The 26,271-nt window shown below is 40.4% G+C and overlaps 1 protein-coding gene across 4 annotated transcripts in view; it reads right to left on the reverse strand.

The window, feature by feature from the left end:
* Positions 1-8,017, reverse strand: part of RBPJ (recombination signal binding protein for immunoglobulin kappa J region) — a 120,036-nt gene extending 112,019 nt beyond the window's left edge. Inside the window, exon 1 of one of the 4 annotated variants that reach the window (XM_082464565.1) lies at positions 7,139-8,017. In XM_082464565.1, coding sequence (XP_082320691.1) covers positions 7,139-7,197 — 59 coding nt within the window. In that variant the 5' untranslated portion in view covers positions 7,198-8,017. Of the gene's footprint in view, positions 1-1,289; positions 1,392-6,905 lie in introns of those variants that run through there. The other 3 variants (XM_082464566.1, XM_082464568.1, XM_082464569.1) reach the window with 3 other exon arrangements.
* Between the last annotated feature and the right edge of the window lie 18,254 nt (positions 8,018-26,271).

Raw genomic sequence — 26,271 nt, forward strand, 5'->3', positions numbered from 1 at the left:
ATGGGATAAGGGAGGAGAGAGCAATGGACAGGCAGAGCACAGAGGACTTTCTAGGGCAATGAAACTACTCTGATACTACAACGGCACATACATTTGTAGATACGTTATACATTTGTCCAAACCCACAGAATGTACACCAAGAGTGAACCCTAACGTAAACTATGGACTTGGGGAGATAATGCGTCAGTTAAGTTCATCAGTTATAACAAATGTACCACTCTGTTGGGGGATGGTGGTAATACAGGAGGCTATTTGTGGGGGGGGCAAGGAGTACACAGGAAATATCTGTACCTTCCCCTCAATTTTGCTGTGAAACTAAAACTGCTCTAAAAAATAAGTTCCAATTAAAAAAAAAAAAAAAGGAATTCCCTGGCGGTCCAGTTGCTAGGACTCGGCGCTTTCACTGCTGGGGCCCGGGTTTGATCCCTGGCCGAGGAACTAAGATCCTTCAAGCTGTGTGGCACGGCCAAAAAAAAAGTATTCTGGACAAAAAAGCAAGATCTTAGTGGATCTGCAGTTTTCCAAAAACGGAATACCACTGTTCCAAAAGAAGTTGTTTAAAGAAAAAATATGTAACACTGATTCTCTATTTTATAAGGCAACTGATATTGCAGTTATATAACACAATTTTTACAACACTAGTAAAAAATAACAGGGTTTCATAAAGCGATAAACACTTTTCCTAGTTATATAAACTTTTTATGAGAAACTATTCTTACTCATTTACAACTCTATCATCTAATTAACAAACGCACAAAAAACATTAGTTCTAAGACCAAATTAAAAATATGGAATATAGATGGGACTTCCCTGGTGGTCCAGTGGATAGGACTTTGCGCTCCCAATGCAGGGGGCCAGGGTTCGACCCCCGGTCAGGGAACTAGATCCTGCATGCATGCCGCAACTAAGAGTCCACACGCCACAACTACAGATCCAGCCTGCCGTAACTAAGACCTGGCGCAGCCACAATTCACTAATTAAAATACTGAATATAGAAAAGAAAGCACGGGAGGGGAATTAAAAAGGGTCAACTTGATTTTCTAGTGTACTGCATCTCACATCCAATCAGCACAGCATTTTCATTGCAAGGCTTTTGCAACTTAGGATACCCAAGATGCAGTGGTTTCTTTTTGTCTTTGTAAATTTAAATAATTTAAATATTCCCAAAACTGCCATGAACTTACCAATGTGACTGAAAACCTGTCATGCTTATCACTCTTCATTGTCTCAACACAACAAACCTACACAAATATTTATACAGATAAGTAATTACTACCAATTATACAAACCAAGCCAGAGTGACTCCAATGCTTGCTTTTTCCCCAGTAGTAAGTTGTGTTCAGGAAATGCATTACCCTTTTCACACCATTAGGATATCATTTCACTCCCTGAAGCAGAATCAGGCCTGATGAGACATAAGTGACATCATGATGTTGTACCAGGCCTAACAGGCATCCAGAACTACGGGCAAGGTGTCCTGAGAGATGGTAGCAGCTGGGCATTCAACATTCCTACATCATTATGGCTGTCCAAGCAGAGAAGAGAGCAGCAAGAAGCAGACCCCAAAAAGTTGGGGGTGACTCAATGACAACATGTGTGGTCAAGCAGTAATGTATCAAATATGTCTGCTCAAAATGCCAAGGCATATATTCAAAGGGCTGCAGTCCTCTGCACTAAATACACTGCTGCCTTCCTAAGACATGATCCACAAACCACAGGTTGCAATATAAGAAAGCTCATCTTGAATCCTGCCGGTGAAAGGTTACCAAAAGAAACTGATTATTAAAATTAAAGTATTTGTATACAGTGCTTTACAAATCACTTACACATCCATTGTTTTATTTGACACATATTTTACCTTATTTGATAGTCACAATGTGTCCAGCAGATAAACACAACAAAATTATCATTCCTTATTTTATAGAGGTAGAACCTGAAGCTTAAAGAAATTATAAGTAATCTGTCCACAAAACCTGAGCCTTCCTGAAGATTATAAACTTCTTATTTGGTTCAATCGTGTGGATCCCCCAAAAAAGCAGCCTACAGTGTCTTAAGGTTTAATGCATGTCCCTATGCATCTAAGAAGTACTTAAAACACTTAAAAATAATGAAACCTTCTGAAAAACACTGAATAGTCAACCATACAAAAAATATATATATATGATATTTAAGCTTGTCAGTTTGTACAAACAATACACTATTTTCTAAAAATCCAAAGGAACTTTTGCCTAAGAATTTTACTACAATGTTGTCAGGGGCTATAAGACTGTCTTTGACTGAAAATATCAATTTCTTTGGGTACTTCAGCAATTAAATACCCTATAGAATCAATATATTCCCTGTACACATCAAATTCTGCTTATACAAACCATGTTGCATCATGGTTTCAAAGTTCTCTGAGTCCTTTGTTCAAAAAACTTTTTACTGAGTCCCCATCATGTTCTAGACACTCTTCTAAGAATATATAATTTTTTTTTAACATTATCTGTCATCAAGTAACCAACAGCGCCTTTGGGTACGACAGACAATTACAATTCAGTATGACACTTCCAAGTGAATTATACCCGGTCCTTTAAGAACACACGGGAGGGGTACTGAACCCAGCCTGGTGGATCAGGGTAGAATATCCTCAGACCAAAATCTTGAATAATAACCTATCTAACACCAGCACTTTTCAAGCACAGGGATACATTAAACTGCGGAGCCCATACAAGGAACTCCAAGTTCTTGAATATGGCTGGAGAACTGAATATGAAGGGAGAGAAAGGCAAAACAGTTCAGCTGGAGAAAAGGTAAATGAAATAGTTATAGAGGCTCCTATATGCCGTGCTAGCTAACATTTTTTGAGCACTTGCTATATGCCAGGCATCCTAAAATGTTTTCTTGCATTTAATCCTCACAGAGAACCACTGAGCTAAAAATAATTACCTTGCAACTGATGGAGGAGGCAAGGAGAGGTTAGATCGTTTGTCAATCTTATAGAGGTTTTAAGTGGCAGAGACAGAACTGGAATCCAGTTCAGATTAAATCCTAAAAGTGAGCTCATAAACTCTCCACTCCGCTGCCTCTCTTAATGAAGGCTGCTAGGGGGAGCCATTGAAAGGTTTTTAAAATAAGGAGTGAAGTGATCAGATTTGCTCTTTAGAAAGACTATGTGGAAGCTGGATAAAGGGGGTGAGTCTAGAAGCAGAAAGAGGAAGCTGCCAATGTCTGTAGTAATCCAGGTGAGAAACGATGAGAGCATGAATTGCGGCAGTGAGGATGAAGGAGACAGATTCAAGAGTTTTTCAGGAGGGAAAATTATCAGTTCTTAGTGATTAAACATAAAGAGTTAGTGTGAGAGAGAAAACCTGGCTTGGGGAACTATTGGGACATGACATAATCTACCAGGAATAGAGAAACAACTGGTTTTGTTTTTTCAATAAATATCTACAGAGTGTCTCCCAAATGCAAAACACTTTTCTAGGCCAAAGGTCAAGTCTGAAATTATGGTCTTGGTTCTTAGAAAATATTGAGAGTAAATAACAAAGCATTAAAAAATATAAGGCATATTGAAAATTAGTCACTACTATTAACAGACTTGGCCTAGAGTCTAGTGAAAACATTTTGTACTACCATTTAAAACAAAATAGTACCACATGCAGAAAACAAATCAACAGAGGAAAGGCATCCCACAATTTTAAAATGTGTTATTACATTTGAGTTTGACAGATCTTCACTCTCTTACACAACACAAACACACACACACCGCCCTGTAATGTGTTTTACTTATCCCTCTCCCTCTTAAAAACAGTATCAATTTTATTACCCTAACTATAATACGTATTTGGGGATTTTTCATCCCACTATCACCACTGTGATGTGCCAAGAACTTAGTTCATAACCTCCTACTTAATTTCCTATAAAATATGACCTACTTCACATTGGCTTAATTCAGTAACAATTCCTAGATTTTTTAACCACACCTTTCATCCAAGGATGCTCTCTGCAAATCCTAAGGCACAGCAATCCTGTGCAGATGTGGCAAGTTACTACAATTCCCATTTTACTACATAGTTAGGAAATTGGCCCAGGGGAAGTAGAGTAACTTGGAAATAATCACAAAGCCAGATGCCAAAAATAACAACTTTTAGCCAATCCATGAGAAAATACTGCCCCTAGTTGAAATAACATGAAATTTAGTATTAAGGAAACAAAATGTGAAATAATGTTTTAAAGCCAAGTCCTGGGTTTTTAAAATATATTTTTAAAAATGACCGAATACTAGAATTAAGATTTGTAAGAACTTTCAAACACACCATTTTTTTCCCTAATACTTTATCCATCCAGAGCGCCAAAGATTATTTAATGAATTACATCTGGCAAGAGTAGCTTCCCTCCCACCCCCAAAACGTTTTTTATCTTAGCCACTTAAAACACTGATAGAAATCTGTGGGTATAGAACAACACCTAAGTTTTAAACAAACCTACTTAAGAAGCATATATTAGAATAGGAGTGAAAATATCCCAAGTGAGCCTCTTATATTTTTTCCTGAAAATGAAAGTTTCCCAATTACAGCTAATGCTGTATGTTTCTAAATATGCTGCTACTTAATATAATTTAATAAAGGTAGTTTTACTTGGTCACGAAGTAAAGGTCTTACATGATTTAGAAACAGAAAAACACAACTTGATTTTTAAAAGTTGCTTTTATGAGGTTTGTGTGATCATTCTTATCTGCACACGTCAGAGCAAAATACCTTCCATTACTACAAGGTATTTGCTTACAGTCAGAAACAACAGTGTGTGCTCAAGATTTCACCTTCAAAAAGAATGATTATGTCCTAGGTACAAGTAAGGAAGACAAATGATTATCGGTGGAATCCACTCATGGAACCCAGACTGCAAATTTTCACAGAAGCCTCACATATCAATCATGAAAGATGATTTTCCATTAAGTAAAATTCAAACTAATTCATACTAATTCTAATCACAGCCTTAAAAAAAAACTGCTTTCCTCTCCACCAACATTCCTCACACTTGTATATCCTCTACTAGTAGTACTTCATGTGGTTTACAAATGAAATGACACTCCAAGTGATTTTATGGATAACATATCTTCTAAAAGTAGTGATCAGTTAGTTGGGGCGGGGGGGACCTCCTGAACAGTCTACTCAGCCTAGTAATACTGGTAAATCTAATACCTCTTATTCCAGCACCAGAATATCCAGGCCATTTAAACACACCATACCACCCTCCCCCAACTCCCACACCAAACTCCAAGCTTTTAACATTTCCATAACAATAAGCACTCTGAACAAATTAAAGCTCCTTTAACACCAGAAGTGCCTTTACCTTAAAGACTATTACTTAATTGCATTTGATTAATGCATTCCACAAAGATTCCAGAAGCAGTATTCATCAACCCAAACTGCACTCTTAAGAGCTTTCCTCGTTTCAACTTCGAAGATGGGGCAGAAGAGCTGTCATAAATCTACAGAGCAAAAGCACATAACTGTAAACTATCTAAAAATTAAGAAAAAGTAAAATATTCATATCAAATTTCCAAGCAGGATGCCCTCCCTTTTTCCTTGCGAAGCAGCAGTTACTGGTAAACTAACTGAACTCTTGAAAATGCTGAAATTCTCCATCCCAAACCAACATTCACAAGTTTTTTAACACCAAATACGCAACTGCTATGCACGTACCAAATGAATATCCAACGTAACAACTGAAACTATTCTCGCACACCAACAGAAAAAAAGCACCTTTCGTCTCTACAACACCCTCAGGTAACCCAGACGCAAAGCTACGACAGCTGCCCTTGGCCTAGGCCATCAGAAACCAAGGGGCGGGAGGGCGGGTACTGGGGGGGGGCGGAGGAGACCTTTTTCCAGGGCTACTGTTGCCAAGCAAAACAACCAGGGGCCCAAAGAGACCGCGAAGAAAACTGGAGACACTGTAATCCCGAGAGAAAGGGGTGGTGGGGAGGTGTGCACGCAATCCCGAGAGAAAAGGGTGCGGAGAGGAGGAGCGCTGAGAAGGAAACCAAGTATCCCCGCGCATCTTTCAGACGCACAAAAACAACAACAAACCCTAGGGTCTGTCTGTACTTCGGAGCACCAGATGGAGTCCCGGGGCTGAGACAGTTCAGCCGACAAACACCGTGGGTAGTGGATAAATCAACCGATGGTGGGAGGTGAAGGGGGTACCAAGCGAATAAACCACTGGACGGGGGAGACAAAGCCTCCGGGGGTGATCAAGGACCAAGCAGAAAGGTGAGAGGGAAACGCAAGAGAGAAATAATGGAAGAAAAATTAGAAGAAAAACAGAAATCTGGTACCTGGGCTGTGGCAGGTCACTGAGCTACCGAATAGAGAGGAGCACAACAAAGGGGCAAGGGAGGAAGGACAGATGAGGGGAGGAGATGGAGAAAGGATGCGGGGCGCGACGGGTCGGACAAAGCGCCCAAGGCGGCGAAACAAAGGGCCGGGGGTAGAGAGTCGCGGGGGGCAGCGGGGAGAGACAAAGCGCCCGGGGCCGGGGGCACCCGCCCGGGAGAAGGCGACGACGGCCTCAACGAACAAAGCTGCGCGGGGCCGGGAGGCAGGGCCCGCGAGCGGCGGCGCGGAAGGCGCGCTGCGGGCACGGAGCCCGCGGGCCCCGCGCGCCGGGCCGCACTCACGCCCGCACCCGCCGGCCTCGCCGCCGTCGCCGCCCGCCCTCACGCGCCGGAGCCCGAGCCACAGCAGCGCAGAGCGGGCAGCGCACGGCCACACGCCGCCGCCGCGCTCGACGCACGCTACACCGCCCCCGCGGCCCCCGGACGCCAAGCGTGCCGCGGCCCTCGAACCCGCCGCCCGCCGCGGGCTGCGAGACGCCCGCAACTTTCCCGGTTCCCAGCGCTCCGATTCCCCCAGACTTACCCTGTCACAACAGGCGCCATCTTCCACAAACTCTCGCCAAAACTCCAACCCTCGCGAGATTCCCCCTGACGCCTTCCCTGGTCCCTCTCCCCCGCCCCTTCCCTTTTTCCTCACTCCTCGATTCCACCCAGCCCCCGCGCTCCCTTTCCCCTCGCAGCAGCCGCGAAGAGCCAGACGCCTCGCGCCGCCAGCGGAGTAAGGGATACAGCTCCCTGCCTTCCCTGGAAACCTACCCAAGAGATGGAGCATGCGCAGGCGGCTCCTCCGCGGGCGAGCCCTCCATCTGGTCCATGGGGAGCGCTCCGGTTATCCGGGTTTTGGGACGCGCCCTGAGGGACGTACGTGGAGACTGAGGAAAACCGGAGGGGATTACAACGGGGACGGAGAATGGAGGGGTCAGGAGGCGGAGCCGAGGGGAAGAGCGGAGGGGTCCTGGGAAAATCTGCCGCGTTTCACAGGCCTAGATGAAACACCTCCTCAAATGGGTGTTTTCCAAGTGGCTTCCCGCTCACTCTAGTTCCCAGCCCTTTTCATTCATTCAAACGTTCATTGGACGCCTCCATTATGGTAATGTCAGCGTTAGGTGCTGGCGCTACAAAGATGCCTGGAGTTCGGACGAGTGACAAACCAAGAACTATCTTAGTTCATTCGACCCCCTTGCTAACAGAGAGACAGACAATATTACAACGTGGTCCGACCCTCCAGAACTCTGTAAACGGACAACTTTTGCAGTTGAGCTCTATTAGAGCCTTAGCTTTCTTCTCCTTGGGTGTGAAATGAGGTCAGGCCAAGGCCTCTGGCAAAGACACCCCTGCTGTGTCCACTCTGCATACACACGCCAGAGCACCGCGAAGCTTTCTCCAGAAGTGAAAACTGCGTTGTAATTGAAAGCCACCACTCCCCCACCCCGCACTCAAGCCAAAGGTTTTGCTTGGGCAGAGAGCTGCCTGTCGTGTAAATCTCCCTAGGACCTCATCGCAGCCCCCAGACTTGTATACGGGGACACACTGACAAGGTCCTCCCGTGGGCCTGGCACAGTCGAGGACGCTGCTCGTTGGCCGAAGTGCATCTCAGACGATCTAAACCTGGAAGCCCCCGAGCAAACTTGGCCTGTCTGGGCACTTACTAGAAAGGTGCAGCACCCGAGCCCTACCTCTTCCTCCCTACCTGCAGCACCCCTTTCTTCCCCCCACCCTTGCCCTTTCAATTCCTAGAGATTCCCAGATTCAGCACTGCCTCCCGCAGGGAGCCCCAAAACCCGGAGAACTGGAATCCAGAGCCCGAAACCTGCTGAAGGCGCTGCAGGATTGGCGCGGCACGAGCGAGCGGCACTGCGCATGTGCCCAATGCGGGCAGCCCAGTCTCACGCTACACCTCCTTCCCACCGCCTTCCACTACTCGATTCAGACACAACACGGGCCGTGGGAAATTTCTTAAACCTCGCGAGAACCCTCCTACTGTTGCCTATGCTTTCTCTCCAAATCTCGCGGAGCCCAGGAGGGACAGGTGTTTGTCTACAGCAGCTCCCGGCGTTGTTCGTGCCGCGCGTGCCCGGGCGGCGGGCGCGGGCGGGGTGGGAAGGGAGCTGCTCCTGGAGGAGGCGCGGGGGCGGGCTGGGGGGAGCGCGGAGCGGAGGGCGGCTGGGAGGGGCCCGACGTCTCGCACACACACGCTGCGTGACGCTTTGTGGAAGGAAAATGGGGGTGGTGGACAGGCAGCTTCTGAAAGAAGAAGGGGAAGCCTGGAGATTAGAAACTCCTCCTGGTGTGGATGGTAAGAGGTCAGACTCTAGGGCAGGAGGAGCCCCAGGCCGGTCCCCGGGGAGGTTTCCTGTCGCCCTCCACGCGCCTGGTACTTTCCTAAAATGTTTTTGACGCCGCGCCCCCGGCCTCCGGGAGCTGACGGCCCCCAGTGTCGGGTTTGAGTCATGCCTCTGAGTCACCCAGTCTGGCCACCACTTTACTTGCTTTAAGACACGTTTGGATTCCCTTAGCTACTCTCTTCTAGCGAATGGTTGTTTTCTTTCTGAGGTACCCGCTCGTCTCGCGAGTTGGATAGGGAAAAAATTCTGCTCTGTGCGCTCTTGCGTTGTGGACTTGCATAGATTCCGCCTCCCACTCAGGGACACATTTTTTAAATTTCTCCCCCGTAATCTCTTTAGCCTTTTGAAGTAATCCGTATATATCAGTTTCTGTTTTGTTTTGTTTTTCCTTTCCCCTAATTTAACTTAAAATACTGGTTTTGCTTTCCTTCACTTTTTTATGTGTTTGTTGAAATATTCATTCCAAATTTTAGGTATTGTTTCATCAGATGCTTTAGTGACAACTGTTTTAAGTGCATTCCTTCTTTTTGGTTTATTTATTTGTCCAGTGAATTCCGGTTTGCATTCTTCAATCAGGCACATTTCAGATTGCCTTGGTGTGGTTTCTGTAACCAGCCTAGCCTGGCATTGTCTAGGAACTGGTGTCTTGATGACATCGTAGACCCACAAATGTAGAGTTGAATTGAGTTTTTTATTTTCGGAGAACAGTGAGTTCTTTAATAAGGGTTCATGTTCTAGTTATGTAGTGGACAAGAAATCAAGTTTTTTAGTTGTTTTCAAGGTTAGTTGTGTGTGTGTGTGCATGCATTTGCATATCCTTTTGATTAAGTATTTCACAAAGAAAAAGAAGATGCAAGAACATTTAATGCAGTATCTCAGTGCAAGGCTGATTTGGAATAGGCTAGCACCAGGAGGAGAACGATGCCCATGGGCACACATTCCTTTGAGCCTTCATCCCAAGAAGGCATTTCAGTCATGGCCTTGTCTAGACCATTAATCGGATCTGGAACCATGGCCATCTGAGAGCCCCAGCCACAGAGAGCCATGGTAACCACAAGTCAAATCACAACTCACCTTCACCCTAATATCTGCTCTGCCTGCGTTCTTACCCCATCCCAGTAAATAATTCCATTCTTCCACTTATTTAAGCCAAGAAACTTGGAATCATTCTCACCTCCTTTCCCCCTCACATCCAACATCCAGTCTAACAAAATCTTGCTGGGTCCACCATCAAAACTGACCCACAGTCCAAACACATCCACACCTCCATGGCAACCAGCCCAGCCTAACCCATCTCATTTCTCACCTGGTTTCCAGGAAGTCTCCTAACTCATTCTGCCTTCATCCATTATTGCCTTCCCTCAGTCGGTTCTCAGTAGAGCGTTCAGAGTAACCCTCTAGAACTCTCCAGTGGTTTTCCTATTTTCCTGTGAGGCCTGCCGCCCAAACCCCCTGACCTCCTTGATCTCACCTCTTCCCCTTGCTCACTGAGCCCTAACCAGCAGCCTTCCTTGCTGTTCCTAGGACATACCAGGCACACCCTCAACTCCTACCTTTGCTCTTTCCCCCGGATGCCTTATAAATCCTTCCTTCACTGCTTTCAGGTCTTTGCTTAAATGTCACCTTCTCTGCAAGGCCTTCCCTGACCACCTTTCACGAAAGTAACTCCTCATACCCCCTATTCTCTCCTTCATTTTTCCCATGGCACTTATCGTAAACTAACATACCATATATCATATCTGTGTATTGTGTTTACTCTCTGCCTCCCCCCATTATAATGTAATCTTAATGAGGGCAGGGACTTCTGTCTATTTTGTTCATTGTTCACGCCTCAGCCACCAGAACAATGCCTGGTACAGGATAGACGCTCAGTAAGTATTTGTAGAATGAATGGGATGTCTTCCACTTCTAGAACAGAGTAGAAATGATTCTGAAGACTCACTAAGCCTTCTAGGGTTCAAAACAATACCGAGGTTAGACCAGTAATGAATACCCCAATGCCAGCTTGCCTGGAGAGGAGAAATTAGCCTACAAAGCAAACACCTGTGTTGACTTCTTGCAAAAAATATTCTTACTCCTGGGTTAGACCAGTAGATGAGCCTATACTTACTTGAAGGGTTTCCTTTACTCTCCATCCTAGAACCTCAGGAAACAAAACACTATTGGCAGGTTATAAAGAAACAGGTATTCTCATGTGTTGCTAGTGGAGTGAAAACATGTATAATCTTTATGAAAACCATTGTGATAAAACTTATCACTACCTGTTAATCCTACAATTCCGTTTCTAGACATCTATCCTACAAATAAACTCATAGTGTGTGAAACTACCTGTACGTATATTGTAGCATTATTGATAGTAGAGAATACTGGTAACAACCTAAATGTCGATCAAGAGATGTCTTATTAAAAGAAAACCACCAGGCTTCCCTGGTGGCGCAGTGGTTAAGAATCCGCCTGCCAATGCAGGGGACACGGGTTCGAGCCCTGGTCCGGGAAGATCCCACATGCCGCGGAGTAGCTAAGCCTGTGCACCACAACTACTGAGCCTGCGCTCTAGAGCCCGTGAGCCACAACTACTGAAGCCCACGCGCCTAGAGCCTGTGCTCTGCAACAAGAGAACCCACCGCAGTGAGAAGCCCGCGCACCGCAACGAAGAGTAGCCCCCACTCACCGCAACTAGAGAAAAGCCCTCATGCAGCAATGAAGACCCAATGCAGCCAAAAATAAATAAATAAATTAAATTAAATTAAAAAAAGAAAACCACCCTGATATATTCATAGAATCGAATAGTATGCATCTGTTAATAAGCAGAGGCTGCTTTTTATGTGCTTATGTGGAAGGATCACAAAGTTTAAAAAAACAAGGTGCAAGGGACTTCCCTGGTGGTGCAGTGGATAAGACTCCACACTCCCAATGCAGGGGGCCTGGGTTCGATCCCTGGTCAGGGAACTAGATCCCACATGCATGCTGCAACTAAGAGTTCTCATGCCGCAACTAAGAGTTCACAAGCCACAACTAAGGAGCCCACGTGCTGCAACTAAGACCCGGTGCAACCAAATAAATATTTTTTTTTAAAAGTGCAAAATAGTGATAGATAAATGTATACTTATTTGCCTATATGTATCTAAAAGAGTTCTGGAAGTACACACGAGAAACTGTAGCAGTGACTGGTTCACTGTAAGGGACTCAATTGTTGGAGGATGTAGGTGAAGAGGTGGCTTATCTTGGATCCTTTGAATTTTGTACCAAGCACATGTACTGCCTGTTCAAAATATAAAACATTTTAATTAAAAGGGGGGAAAGAAAGAAAAGGAATAAATGTGCAAGAAGAAAAAAATGACCAAAGTGTTTCCTTTTTCCCACCTGCTAAAAAATTATTTTCTCATAGAAGTCATGTACTTGATGTACCGACTCAATAGAATTAAAAACTGCAGAACTGTCAGGACTTCAGCCCAATCATTTGGTAACACTGAACTCAGTCCATTCAAGCAGCAAGTTCAGAGTCCCTACTACTCTATGTCAGGCATGATCTTTGGTAGTTTACAAAGGATAGGTAGTGCAGAGACCTCAGGGGACCCCCCCCCCCCCCGGCCAGCAGAGTACACAGACCAGTTGCAGGATAATTCTAGGGTAGAGGCATGAGTTTAATGGCATTGGGGTACAGTGGAAAAAGCACCTAACTCTTGCCTGATGGGCCCAGGGAAACCTTGCAGAGATGACTTTTGAACTAAATCTTAGTGGAGTGGGAGTTCAGAAGACAATAAGAGGAGGAAGCATAAGAAGCACAGGAAACAGCATGTTCAGGCTCTGAGGTGTGAAACAGCATCTTGCATTCAGGGGAACTCCAGGTGGTGCATGTAGAAGCGGGGGTAGGCAGCGTAGGCAGGGTCACAAGAAGGACCTGGTAGAAAGGTGGTCCTCAAAAGTTGGTGGGCCCACTCCCTAAGACTTTAAATGAGTGAATCTGGGCTGAAGCCCAGGAATAGGCTTTTCTAGCAGGCTGATCAGGGATTCTGATGCAAATTGTCCATGAACCAAGCTTTGAATCTTTGTGGTAGGAGTTTGGTGTACTCTTTCTTCAGGAGTTTCACATTAAAGGGACCAATGGTGTACAGTTTCTTTGTTAAAACAGTAAATGAAATATTTAACTATTAAGAGGAATAAGTTTGGAGGCCCCTACGTGTATATCCAATAGACATGTGGAGCAGATAGTGGCCGTGAGATCAGCACATTTGTGATGGGATCACGTTTTGCTGTGGTGGTTTAAACACAGCGGCACGTTTCAACATTGCTTTCATTCTAAAGTTAAGTTACACCAACTCATATTAATGAGACACACTAAAACATTGAAAATTTTATTGAATACTAGGCAGCCCCATGATGGAGAACACGGGTTCCAGCACCACATTGCATGGTTCCAGCTGTAAGACCTTAGACCAGTTATTTAACCTGTCAGTGCCTGTTTCCTCACGTATACAATGGAGAAAATAGCAGCTAATTCATAGGGTTGTCATGAGGATTCAAATTGTTTATTCTGTCTAAAGCACATAGAATGATACCTGTAACATAATTGCTATAGTAGTGTTCATTTTTATCATTATTATTTTTATTTAATAAATCCATAAGTTGCCTTCATCCCATGAAAATTCTTGCAAAGCATGTCAAAATGTCTTTAATGCTCCAACAATGTTAAAATAGCCAAACATAGTGATGATTTTATCCAGATTGATGTTGATTCATTTCTTTATCATACCCATTCAGAAATGGCAATATCATTATTATTATTTAATTTCTAAGAGGTTCACATGTCCAAAAAGATTAGGAAACCTGCTGTAGATGGCCAACAAGAGCAGGGCTTGATGTGATCAGATTGTGAGGTGGTTGTGTGCCTAAGAAAACCTTACTGATAACTCACGTTAGAAATTAGGTGACTTTTACTCCACAGAAGTCTCTTAACTCATGGTTTTCATTCATCCTAATACCTCCCTTTTTTAATAAAAGTATCCCTATCATTTTCTACTGTGTGTTAAAGTTAATAAAATGTATAGAAGATTGAAAAAGTGTCAAGAAGGATTCCATAAAGACTATGTGATTCTATAAGGAAAATAAGCTCTAATTCTAGGATTAAAAGAAAGAAAGAGAACATTGAAAGTAAGTCACAGAGTGGGCTTTAGGAGAACTTGAGAAACAAAAATAAATATTCACCCTTTGCTTTCCAATTGCGTTTGATTTTAAACAGGATTCTTTGGCCCTGGGAATTTGATTTATTTTCTTTTTTTTTTCTTTCTTTTTTCTTTTAGGTCCAAGTAAAGCAAAGCTTAACATGTGCAGCAGTTCAAGAAGGTGAAACAGGGGACTTCCCTGGTGGCGCAGTGGCTAAGACTCTGAGCTCCCAATGCAGGGGACCCGGGTTTGATCAGTGGTCAGGGAACTAGATCCCACATACATGACACAACTAAGAGTTCGCATGCCACAACTAAGGAGCCCACGTACCACAACAAGCAGCTGGCGAGCTGCAACTAAGGATCCCTGGAGCCGCAGCTAAGGAGCCCACCTGCCACAGCTAAGACCCAGCGCAACCAAATAAATAAATAAAATTAAATTAAAATTTTAAAAAATATGCAACGTAACAAAATATTTTTTTTTAAAAAGGTGAAACAATAAAAAGAATGAGCCATTTACTCTAATGATGTGCAATGCGAATGGAATCAAATGTACCTTCGGTGAGAATGTGTACAAGGTGAATAATCTGTCAAAAGTTGTTGCTAATGTAATTGAAAGAAAATGTTTCCATGTGTGATTGATACATCTTGTTCTTTCTATGACATAAACAAGATAAAGCCAGTGAACACTATCTATGCAGTAAATGAAAACACCATATGAGTTGTAAAATTCCAGTTATCTGTTTATGAAAGAATATATTTGAGTTTTGATTTTCTAAATGTTCCCCTTTGTCATGTATCATATATTGTGGTTTTTGGTTCTGTGTTGGGTCAATGTTGAACACTCATAATTAACAAAACAGCTGGGGTATAAAGGAAAAAGCATTGGACCAGCTCTCCCATTGAGTCCTACATCCACCACTAGCCAGCTGGCTAACTTTGGGCAAGCTAATATGTCCTCATGTGCAAATGGGGAACGTAAAACCTATGGCTTTTGGTCATTTTGAAAATTATTTGAGATATTACATGAAATAACTGGGTACATAGTAAGTACTCAGTAAATGCTGCTGCTTTAGGAAATTCTACCACCCATGCCAATGCTCAGTTTTCTTTTCTATTAGATGGACTAAAGACTCCCTGCCTTAGAGATTTGTTACACAGATCAAATCAGATAATGACGTAGATAATTAAATGGCAAGAATTATCTTTAAATAAGTTTATTGTATTTATTTTTGGTTGGCACATTTATTTGTAAAAATTTGAGTATGGTTTTATAGCAAATCAATAGAACAGACAAAGATCCCTAAATTTTCTCCTCTGGCCCATGTTGCTATTAACCTGGGGTGCAAATGACCTTTATCAGTTTTTCAAAGAAAGCTTACCAGAAAGGTTTTACTCTTTGCATCTGTGTTGTTTTGTGTCAGAGATAGTGTAATGATAAGCATCAACTTGCAGATATGACCTTTGTGGCTAGCATCCTTGTCCAAAATAGACTAAGAACTAAGAAGATCAACTTTAGAACCAGTCTGTTCAACCACTGACAAATAGTGAAAGATATCAAACAATTCCTATCTTGTGAAATACCAAACTCTGTCAAGGACAGCTGTCAAGGGCAGCTGTCAAAGACAATGGAGAATCCCCCTGAACATCATAATCAAAGTTGTACATTGTCACTTTTAAAACAGCCATGATGTCAGGATGTCAATATTTTTTATTTTAATTAATTAAAAAATTTTTAATTGTCATTATGTCAACAAGAGGAGTTTAAAAATGAAATCTTGTGAAATTACTGCAGGAAAAAATATATAAGATAATTTCTAAGTAAGCTATCAATAAATATTGAGTACAGATTTAGTTTAATGCAATAGGAAAAACAGAAAAGTTTCATCTCAGTCCCGTAATGATGTACTTAATTTGTAAAATGCACTACAGAAACTCTCTATTTAAAGGAACCTTTAAAGACTTGGTGTTACATATTATAACTGGTATTGTTCTACATGTCCTTTTTTTCTCTTAAATGGTTATTTAACAAAATTCTATCATGATTAGCATTCTGTGGAAGGTAAAATAAATTGTATTAAGCTGTTACTAATATCCCACTAGTGGAAAAAACATTTCTCAAGATCTTAACTGCAAATCTCCTCCCACTTAAGTACTTTGGGAAGATTTGGAAATTTATGCATGCTTTTTTTTTTTTTTTCTTTCTCCCAGCTTTCAAAACACTTGGCTTAAATTCTACCCTCAGAATTACTTCTGACTTCAGTGAGAGTTATAAACTATTGTTTGGGAGAAACAACTGTCTCCTACTTTTCAAGTCTAAAGTTCTCCCGAAATGTTCTTATGAAATGTGAATCTGATTTTCATCATGCAGTTTTACCTACATAGCATCATAGTTTCCTTCACCAGCAAACACTAAGTATTTTATTTTTAACCAGCAAAGCTATATCTGTATTTGCATGGTACTTTCCAAGTTTCCAAAATAGGCAACAAATCACAGAATCTAAGCCAAAGAAAAGGACTTAAGAACTGAAAGATAACTTCTGAAAAACATATTACATACAGAAGTACTCAGTTTTATGAAACAGAGGGTTTTTTTAAAGTTGTATGCCAATTTAACATGCAACAGAACCCCTTTCTATTTAAAGGGATACTGTGATATGCAATTTGTGAAATGACAATATATATGAGCGAGTCTACACCATCCCAAGCCTTCTCACAAATATCATCTCAGTCAGTCCTCAGGACAAAGCTGCAGGTAGGTAATTTTATTCCTGTTGTAGCTGAGGCTCAGAGAGCATGACTTGTACAAGTTATAGTTCTGGAAGTGGAATTTATGCTTGTGAGGTTTGTTTGGACATTTTTGCTACAGAAATTTAAGTTATTTTATTATTACAACCTGATAGAGAATATCTTGTGTCATATACTCAAAGTATCAGATTATAATTTTAAAAATTATTTACAAAAATATAAAATGCTGGGCTTCCCTGGTGGTTCAGTGATTAAGAATCCGCCTGCCAATGCAGGGGACACAGGTTCGAGCCCTGGTCCAGGAAGATCCCACATGCCACGGAGCAACTAAGCCTGTGTGCCACAACTACTGAGCCTGTGCTCTACAGCCTGTGAGCCACAACTACTGAGCCCGCGAGCCACAACTACTGAAGCCCACGCACCTAGAGCCCGTGCTCCACAACAAGAGAAGCCACTGCAATGAGAAGCCCGTGCACCACAACAAAGAGTAGACCCCGCTCGCCGCAACCAGAGAAAAGCCCACGCACAGCAACGAACACCCAACGCAGCCAAAAATAAAAAAATATATATAAAAAATAAAAAAATATATAAATGCTTAAGAATGCAAAAGATTTATTTTTAAATAGCAGGTAATATTTTATATACATAAATCAATTGTATGAACTAGTAACAGTGGCTAAGGATGGGTAGCCAAAGCAGGGAGAAGACCTAATACCCTTGTGGATTTTTTCCCATGTTTATTATTTTAAAAAATAATTAACCAAGGGCTTCCCTGGTGGCACAGTGGTTGAGAATCCGCCTGCCAATGCAGGGGACACGGGTTCGAGCCCTGGTCTGGGAAGATCCCACATGCCGTGGAGCAACTGGGCCCGTGAGCCACAATTACTGAGCCTGCGCGTCTGGAGCCTGTGCTCCGCAACAAGAGAGGCTGCGATAGTGAGAAGCCCGCGCACCGCGATGAAGAGTGGCCCCCACCTGCCGCAACTAGAGAAAGCCCTCACACAGAAACGAAGACCCAACACAGCCATAAATAAATAAATTAATTAATAAAAAAAAATAATAATAATAATAATTCACCAAAGACATTACAAGAAAAGAAATCTACAGACCAATAAATATAAACACAAAAATTCTCAACAAAATTCCAGCAAACACTGAACAAACTAGGAAGGGAACTTCCTCAACCTGATAAAAGCATCTATGAAAAATCCAGAATCAGTGTCATTTTTAAACATAAAAGACTGATGCTTTCCCACTAACATCAGGAAGAAGGCAAAGATTTCCATTTGGACCATTTCTATTCAACATTACACTGGAGGTGCTACCCAAGCAATTTGGCAAGAAAATTAAATAAAGGCATTCAGATTGGCAAAGAAGAACAAAAGTGTCTCTATTTTCAGATGATAGGACTTTATATATACAAAATTCTAAGGACTCCACTAAAAATGTATAGAACTAATACACAAGTTCAGCAAGTTTGCAGGATACAAGGTCAATATTCAAAAATCAATTGTATTTCTATATATTTGCAAGGGACAATCCAAAAATAAAATTGAGACAACAATTCCATTAGCATCAAAAAGAATAAACTTTGGAATAAATTTAACAAATGAATGCAGTTCTTATACTCTGAAAACTACGAAATTTTGTTGAAAGAAATTTTTAAAGATCTAAATAAATAAATGAAAAGACATTCATGTTCATGGATTGAAAAGTACTGATAAGATGGCAACGCTCCTCAAATTGACCTACAGAATCAACACAATCACTATCAAAATTTCAACTGTCCACTTGGCAGAAATGGACAAGTTGTTCCAAAAATTCATATGAAGATTTAAGGAACCCAGAATAGCCAAAACAATCTTGAAAAAAAAAAAAAAACAAAGCTGGAGCAGTTACACTTCCCCTTTTCAAAACTCACTATAAGCCTTCAGTAATCAAGACTGTGTGGTGCATGCATGAGGTAGACATATAGTTCAATGGTGTAGAATTGAGAGTCCAGACATAACCGTCACATTTATGGTCAATTGATTTCCATCAAGAGTGCAAAACCAAATCAATGGGGAAAAAATAGTCTTCATAAATGATGCTGGGACAACTGGATATCCACATGGAAAATAATGAACTTGGGCCCCAAACTTCACAACATATATTAAAATTACCTTAAAATGGATCATAGTCCTAAATGTAAAAACTAAAACCATAAAACTCTTAGAGGAAAGCATAGATCTTCATGAACTTGGATTAGCAATGGTTTCTTAGATATGACACCAAAAGCCCAAGCAACAAAAGAAAAAATAAATAAATTGGACTTAATTAAAATTAAACTTTTGTGCTTCAAACACACTCTGAAGAAAGTGAAAAAGACAACCCACAGAATGGGAGAAAATATTTGCAAATCGTATATCTGATAAGGATCTAATATCTAAAATATATAAAGAATTCTTAAAACTGAATAGTAGGATAAACCATAATGGAAAAGAATATTAAAAAAAAGAATGTATATATGTATAAAACTGAGTCACTTTGCTGCACAGCAGAGATGGCACAACATTGTAAATCAACTATACTTCAATTTTTAAAAAACTAAATTAAAAAAAGGGAAATAATCCAATTTAAAAATGAGTAAAGGCGCTAAATAGACATTTCTCCAAATAAGACATGCAAATGGCCAATAAACACTTGGAAAAATATTCAACATCATTAAGCATCAGGAAAATGCAAATCAAAACCACAAGGAGATACCATTTCATACCCACTATGATGGCAACAATCAAGAAGACAGATAACGACACGTTGTCAAGGATGTAGAAAAGTTAAAACACTTGTACACTGTTGGTGGGGATGTAACATGATGAAGCCATTTTGAAAGACAGTCTGACAGTTCCTCAAAAGGTTAAAATAGAGTTACCATATGACCCAGCAATTCTCCTAGGTATATACCAAAGAGAACTGAAAACATATGTCCAAACAAAAACTTGTACATGAACAGTCATGGAAGCATTATTTGTAACAGCTAAAAAGTAGAAACAAACCAAATGTCCATTAACTGATGAATGGATAAATAAAATGTAGTATATCTATAAAATGAAATATTATTAGGCCACAAAAAGAAATGAAGTACTGATATATACTATAACATGAATAAACCTTGAAAACATGCTATATGAAAGAAACAAGTCACAAAAGGCGCTCTGTGTATATGAAATATCTAGAATAGACAAAATTATAAAGATAGAAAGTAAATTAATGGTTGCCTAGGGCTAGGGAGTATTGGGAGGGGCATGTTGTGAGTGACCGCTAAAGGGTATAGGACTTCTTCTGGAACGATGAAAATGTTCCAAACTTGATTGTGGTGATTGTTGCACAACTTCGTGAATATACTAAAAACCATTGAATGTACACTTTAAAGGGTGAATTATATGGTATGTGAAGTATATCCCAGTAAAGCTGTTAACAAAAAAAGCAGAAAAAAATTAAAATTTAACTTTATTCATTTAGATGCTTTAAAAGTCAATATGATCTTAACCTTTACCTTAGCCATATGCTGGTATAAATGTTCATGTGTGGACAAATAAATAATAAGCTCCATAGAAAATTAGAGAATCGTCATCACTATGTCAATTGATTTACCCTCTAGCATCATAGTAAGTTTGAGATTATATTTCTGGCAAGGATGAGATTTCTTAACATTTCGGAAGTGAACTGACCTTGTTTTAAGATAAAATTAATAGCTGCAATTGTTGAGTACCAACTTAATCCAAGGGACTTCATGTCCAGGATCTCATTTGATGCTCTTACACCCCTGAATAGGACTCCTCCCCCTTTTAATAGCTAAGGAAGCTATGGCCCAGAGAAATTAACTAAATTTCCTTAGCTCACAGTTACAGATATAGCAGAATATGAACATTTCCTGTCATTTGCCCTATGCTGGACCTACTGGGTCACTTTCTCCCTCCTTACCTTTGATGAATTAAGAACCCAAAGTCCTGGGACTTGTAGGGTAATACATGATAGGTATGCTAATGTTACCTTGAAGACCTAAGGATTGGGACACCACCTCTAGGCTACTCCTGAGAGCTGGTGATGGGGAGTTGGAGGGTGGGGGTGGGATGTAGAGGAGTTGGAAATGGAAATTCCTTATTTTCAAATGTGGAGGAAGTGATGAAGAAATTGAAAAGAAAACCGCAAAGTTTCCTTCCAGCTCTAAAGCTCAATCAATTTAAGATTCCACCTTTGTGGAGCTGAAGGTAATTGGAATTCAGATAACTATTTCTTCCTCTCCTGACTTAGTCTTATCCCAGGATCCATGATTGAGAAGGTGTTTCCTTTACGGTTCCAATGTTTACAATTTCATCAGGAAGTGTGTTTTCAGACTTTTTTCCCCCTTAGCTGCACTATTCTGGCAAAATGCATGCCATCAAAATCATCTTTGCAAACTTAGTCTTTTTGTACTTATTTAAAAAAATTATCCTTAAGTCTCATATTTAACTTCAATCGATAACGATGTCCACTTCCAGTCCTTAGCTAAAATTGCCTTTAAATATGTGACAAACAGCAAAAACTGCCTTATTAAATAAAATAATTTTATTATTTTATTATTTTTAGAATGGGTCTTATGTACACATGAAACAAAATTTTAAATTCACAGAAAGGAATGCACATAGGGTTGCCAGATCTAGCAAATAAAAATACAGGACACCCAATTACAGCTGAATATCAGATAAACAACAGCAACAAAATTTTTGTATAAGTTTGTCCCATGTAGTATTTGGGACATACTTATCTAAAAATTATTTGTTATTTATCTGAAATTCAAATTTAAGTGGGCGTCCTGTATCTTAGCTGGCAACACTAAATGCAGAGAAATGTAAGACTCCCTTTGGCTGGGGTCTCCCAGGGACCCAGTTGCCCTCTCCAAAGAAAATCCTATCACCAGTTTCTTGAGAATCCTTCCAGGGATATTCCATAAGCAACTTTCTTTTACAGGAGTCACTTTATCAAGCCTCAGCACAAAATAGAATCTGAAAAAAAAGGATCTAAACAATATAATGATGTCCGTATTTTTAATTTGGACTCATAACAGTTACTAAAGGAACTTAATGCAGCCCATGCAATGCACAGAGGAGGGATTTTAGTTCATACCAACTGGGTATGTTCCTTAACTTCTAGGATCCTTTACAAAAGGAGGTAAATATTAATAATCACCTCATATGTTTGTAGTGAATAATATACATACAACATACATGCAAAATGCCTGTCATAACAAGGTAGGCGTCAGATCAGCAGAGTCCCCTCCCTGTTTGGGTGTTTTAGGATACTCATCTGTAACTTTCTTAAGAAGTTCCACTTGAAGGCCCCTGAATGGAAATACAGGCCAGATTAACTGAGGGTGTCTCAGTATAACCTTCTAAATTTGCAATCAAGTAACTAACTCAGTTGTCTCCTTATAGCCTCTATTCCATCAAATACCATTCAGGGCCCTGATGGCTCAATTTATCCTATCCTACTTTCACCTTATTGAATCTATCCCTCTGTCATCCATTGATTGAAAAAGAAATATTTACTGAACACCCACTCTGAGCTGGGCACTCTTGTAAGCACAGGGGAGACAGGTGTGAGCCAGTAAGACAAGATCACTGCCCTCAGGGGACTTGTGTTCAAAGATAGAGACATAGATAATAAAGGGTAAACAAATAAGTAAGACCATTTTAAATAATGATGAAAGCTAGGCGAAAATTAAACAGGAGTGAAAAATGCTAAGAGGAGAAAAGCTGATTTTATTTAGATCAACTGCCCTCTTAATGGTAAATTCCTTTCATTGTGCTTAAACTGCTCGGAAGTACTTTAACTGTGTAATTCTTTTAAAAAGATTTTCAAAAAATACAAGTGGAGAGCAACAACCTTTACAATTTTAAGTTTACTCTTTAGACTCTAGCAGGATGTAGATACCGAGGTCTTTCAAAAGTATAGACTTGGATATTTCTACCTTTCTTTGGTAAAGTTTACATAGGAAAAGGAAAGTGATTAGCATTCAAATTCTGAGTGCCAATTATAAATGGACGAAGCCTCTTACCTATTAGCTAATAGCCTCTTAGCTATTCACGTTTATAATCCACCTCCCCATACCCCTATCCCAACCTCCCACCCAGTGCTGGGAGTTAGATGTTTTTATGTTTATTTTATAGGTGCAGGAAGTGAAGCTCCCAAAGTTCAAGTGATTTGACCAAGGACACCCAGGTCAGAAGTGGACAGACCAGATTTGATGCCGTCTTTCTGCCTCCAAGTCAAGAACCCTTTTACTCATACCAGGTAACCTATAATTTGCCATTCCCTCCAAAACCTTGCTACTTCATTAAGAGGTTTTCATTTAAAAAAATTACTGTGAAGGGAGTTGGGGTATGTTGAGATTTGGCATAAGTGTTTCAGCATCGTTAAAAAAAAAAATCACAATATATAACTTCCCGTTTCATTTTTTCTGTTAAGTCACATATTATCAGAGCTAATATTCAGAAATAATTATCCATTTGTAAGGGGAGTGATTACTATACTTTTTTAAAAGCAGTCTTAACTATCTTTTCTATCTTTTAACTATCTTTTCTGAGAAGCAGCTTGTTGTTTGCCAGGGTAATGCAAGTCCTGTTTGTATATTATAAAATTAGCAAGGTTTATATGAAGAAAACCTTTTTCCTTTGTTCCATCCAGTGAAATGATGCCTTTTTATGATGATTAAAAGCAAAACAGCCTAAAATGCTATATTAGTTCACCAGAATTTCTCAGAATGGTGCATTAAAACTGAAACTGAAACATTATGGAGGTGGTAAAATCTACTCACATTCAATTATCTATGAGCAAAAAAAAATTAGATACCATCAGTATCTGCAGATCTACACTATGTGTTAATAATGATGTTGAAAATAGCATGAAATTTAGGGTGAATCCTCTAGATAAGGATTCTTCTAAACAGTTATAGAAGAGTTGATAAATTAGTAGACCCTTACAGTTAACTGAGGTGCACAATTGGACACACTTAAGATGTTATATTAAACTTTGCTAAGAAGATAAGAATCATTTTGAAATGTGACTGGTTTCCAGCTTCTTAGTTGACTCTCCCTCCCCTGCCCTGTCCCTAAATAGTTTCTCTTTTGAGGTATAAAGTATTTATTTCATAGCCTCATTCCTATGTTGGAGTTCTTTTCTTTCATTTTTTTTGGAGCTGGAGGGAAATGTGATGTTTCTAAAGGACAGGTTGCATATTTTGAGATAATAATACAGCTTTCTCTGTCTTACCTTTCCCCTTAGAAGTCTAGATTTTAAATGCCTCTAAAATGGTTAGTCTTAATTCTACTTAAATACACTTGACAGATTTACTTCTTAAAAGTGCTTTCTGTTTTTACTTTTTGCATTTCAGTAACTTCACTGGTCTTCCTGCCTCTAAAATGTGGATTTTCCTGACTTGGTGACATCATTTTTGGTGTTGCCCAGTGTTCTCCCCGCAATGCCCTCCCACCCTGAATCAGTCTCCACGATTAATAATCACCTAACTAATAAGAACAGGCCTGTCAAGCATACTGCCTTGAACTTGAGTTTTATAGGAATTTATAAGCCAGACTGTTTCCTCAAATTATGGTTATATTGAACAAATATTCGTTATTAAGAAGATCCTTTTAATGCCTCTTCTTCCTCTTCATTCACTCTAAAGTGTTTGGTTTCTTTTGGAGGCACACAACTAGTCTGGAATTTAGCTTTGTCCATCTCGTGTAAATCCCCTGTAGGGTTTGTAAAACTGTAACCCATAATCCCCTCTTGAAAAAATACACTGATTATTTGTGCTTATCCTAGTTCTAAATATTACAATAGTTTCTGGATTTTTGCCACATTCCTCTCTAGATGGTCATTTGGGAGACTTTGTTTATAATATGTGTTTTGAATGAAATTTTAAAATTCCAAGACCACAGGATGTAAGACTCAATTGTGGGTTAAACTTAATTTTTGCATTTTTTCAAAGAGGCCTTACTTAGATTACAACAATAGCAAACATTGAATAGAAAATGAGAGAAGGTATGTTTTTTCCAAGGATTAGTGTTTGAAAGAATATAAGAAACCACGGTATTTCCAAGGATTAGGGAATGTTTTCAAAGTGGTCTACACTATTCAGTTGGTGGTTTAGGTAAATTAAAACATTAAGCTGTTTTATGTACATCAGGAGAAACATTTTCTGTAGTGATTGTGCTAATTGTGATTTTAAAATCAGAAACAAAACCTTGAATTTAAAATAGTACCCCTCCCCCAAAAAAGCAGTTAAATTCATCAGGATAAACAGTATAATAGCTTTTTTTTTTTTTTTTTTTCAATTTAAGGCAATGTTAAAAATATAAAAGCTCCTCTGGGACTTTTTCCTTCTAATAAATGCTGTTTCTTCCCCTCTTATTCTTTGTTTATTTTAGAAGCTGATTCTCATTAAAGGACCCTCATAGATTTTTTTGACAAAATGAATTGGGTTTTTTTTAATGTAAATTAAGGCTTTTTGCATCTGATTACGACTTCAGGAAGTTTTTTAACTTTACAAATGATAGACTTAATAAACCGGTGTGTCTGACTTTAGTTGTTTTGTGCTCTGGTTCTTTTGCCTTGAATATATCCTTTTACTCCTCTGCTTAGAAAACAGAAAACTGCCCACAATAAGGAACACTTGTAAGTTAAGGCCAGCATCCACTTTAAACATTCTCAGTCACTATACACTGATGGATTTCTCCTCAAGATGTTTAAGCTTACATTCCCTCTATAAATCAATCTCTCTCTCTCCCTCTCTCTCTCTTACACACACACACACACACACACACACACACACACACACACACACACACATATGCCAGTGATTTCTATGACATAACCTTTCTGGAATTCTATAAACACAGGATATGCAACATGGGTTAACCACTTGTCTAGAAAAGAAAATAAGCAGACAGTTGCCCACAGAACACATCTTACATTTGGGCTCCGACCTATGCCAAGAAAGTGATCCAATGAAGTGATCACTTTGAGTCCCTGCCTGAATAACAGCAGGACCTTGAAAGCTCTGTTGCTATTTTAGATGGATGTTGCTTGTTAACAGAATGCAGAATGAATTATAACCTCTGTATTAAGCTCTTTCATTGTTGACCTTGATCTTCAGAGAGGGTGAGGTAGGTAGCCAACTGCAACTATAAAGCTTATATTAGGTACAAAGGAAAATATTCTACTTAAGAGAAAATAGGATAGAAACATTAAGTCACAGGCTAAAGTAAAATCATTTGTTGTTCATCAAGGTAAAGAATACGATATTAACCGTTCAGGGCTTCTCTGGTGGTGCAGTTGTTAAGAATCCGCCTGCCAATGCAGGGGACACGAGTTCGAGCCCTGGTCCGGGAAGATCCCACATGCCGCAGAGCAACGAAGCCCGCAAGCCACAACTATTGAGCCTGTGTGCTACAACTACTGAAGCCCGCGCGCCTAGAGCCTGTGCTCTGCAACAAGAGAAGCCACCACAATGAGAAGCCCGCACACCACAACGAAGAGTAGCCCCCGCTCGCCGCAACTAGAGAAAGCCCGAGTGCAGCAACAAAGACCCAACGCAGCCAAAAATAGATAAATA

This window comes from Balaenoptera physalus, assembly GCF_965194825.1.
Source record: "Balaenoptera physalus genome assembly, chromosome: 5".
Taxonomy (NCBI): domain Eukaryota; kingdom Metazoa; phylum Chordata; class Mammalia; order Artiodactyla; family Balaenopteridae; genus Balaenoptera; species Balaenoptera physalus.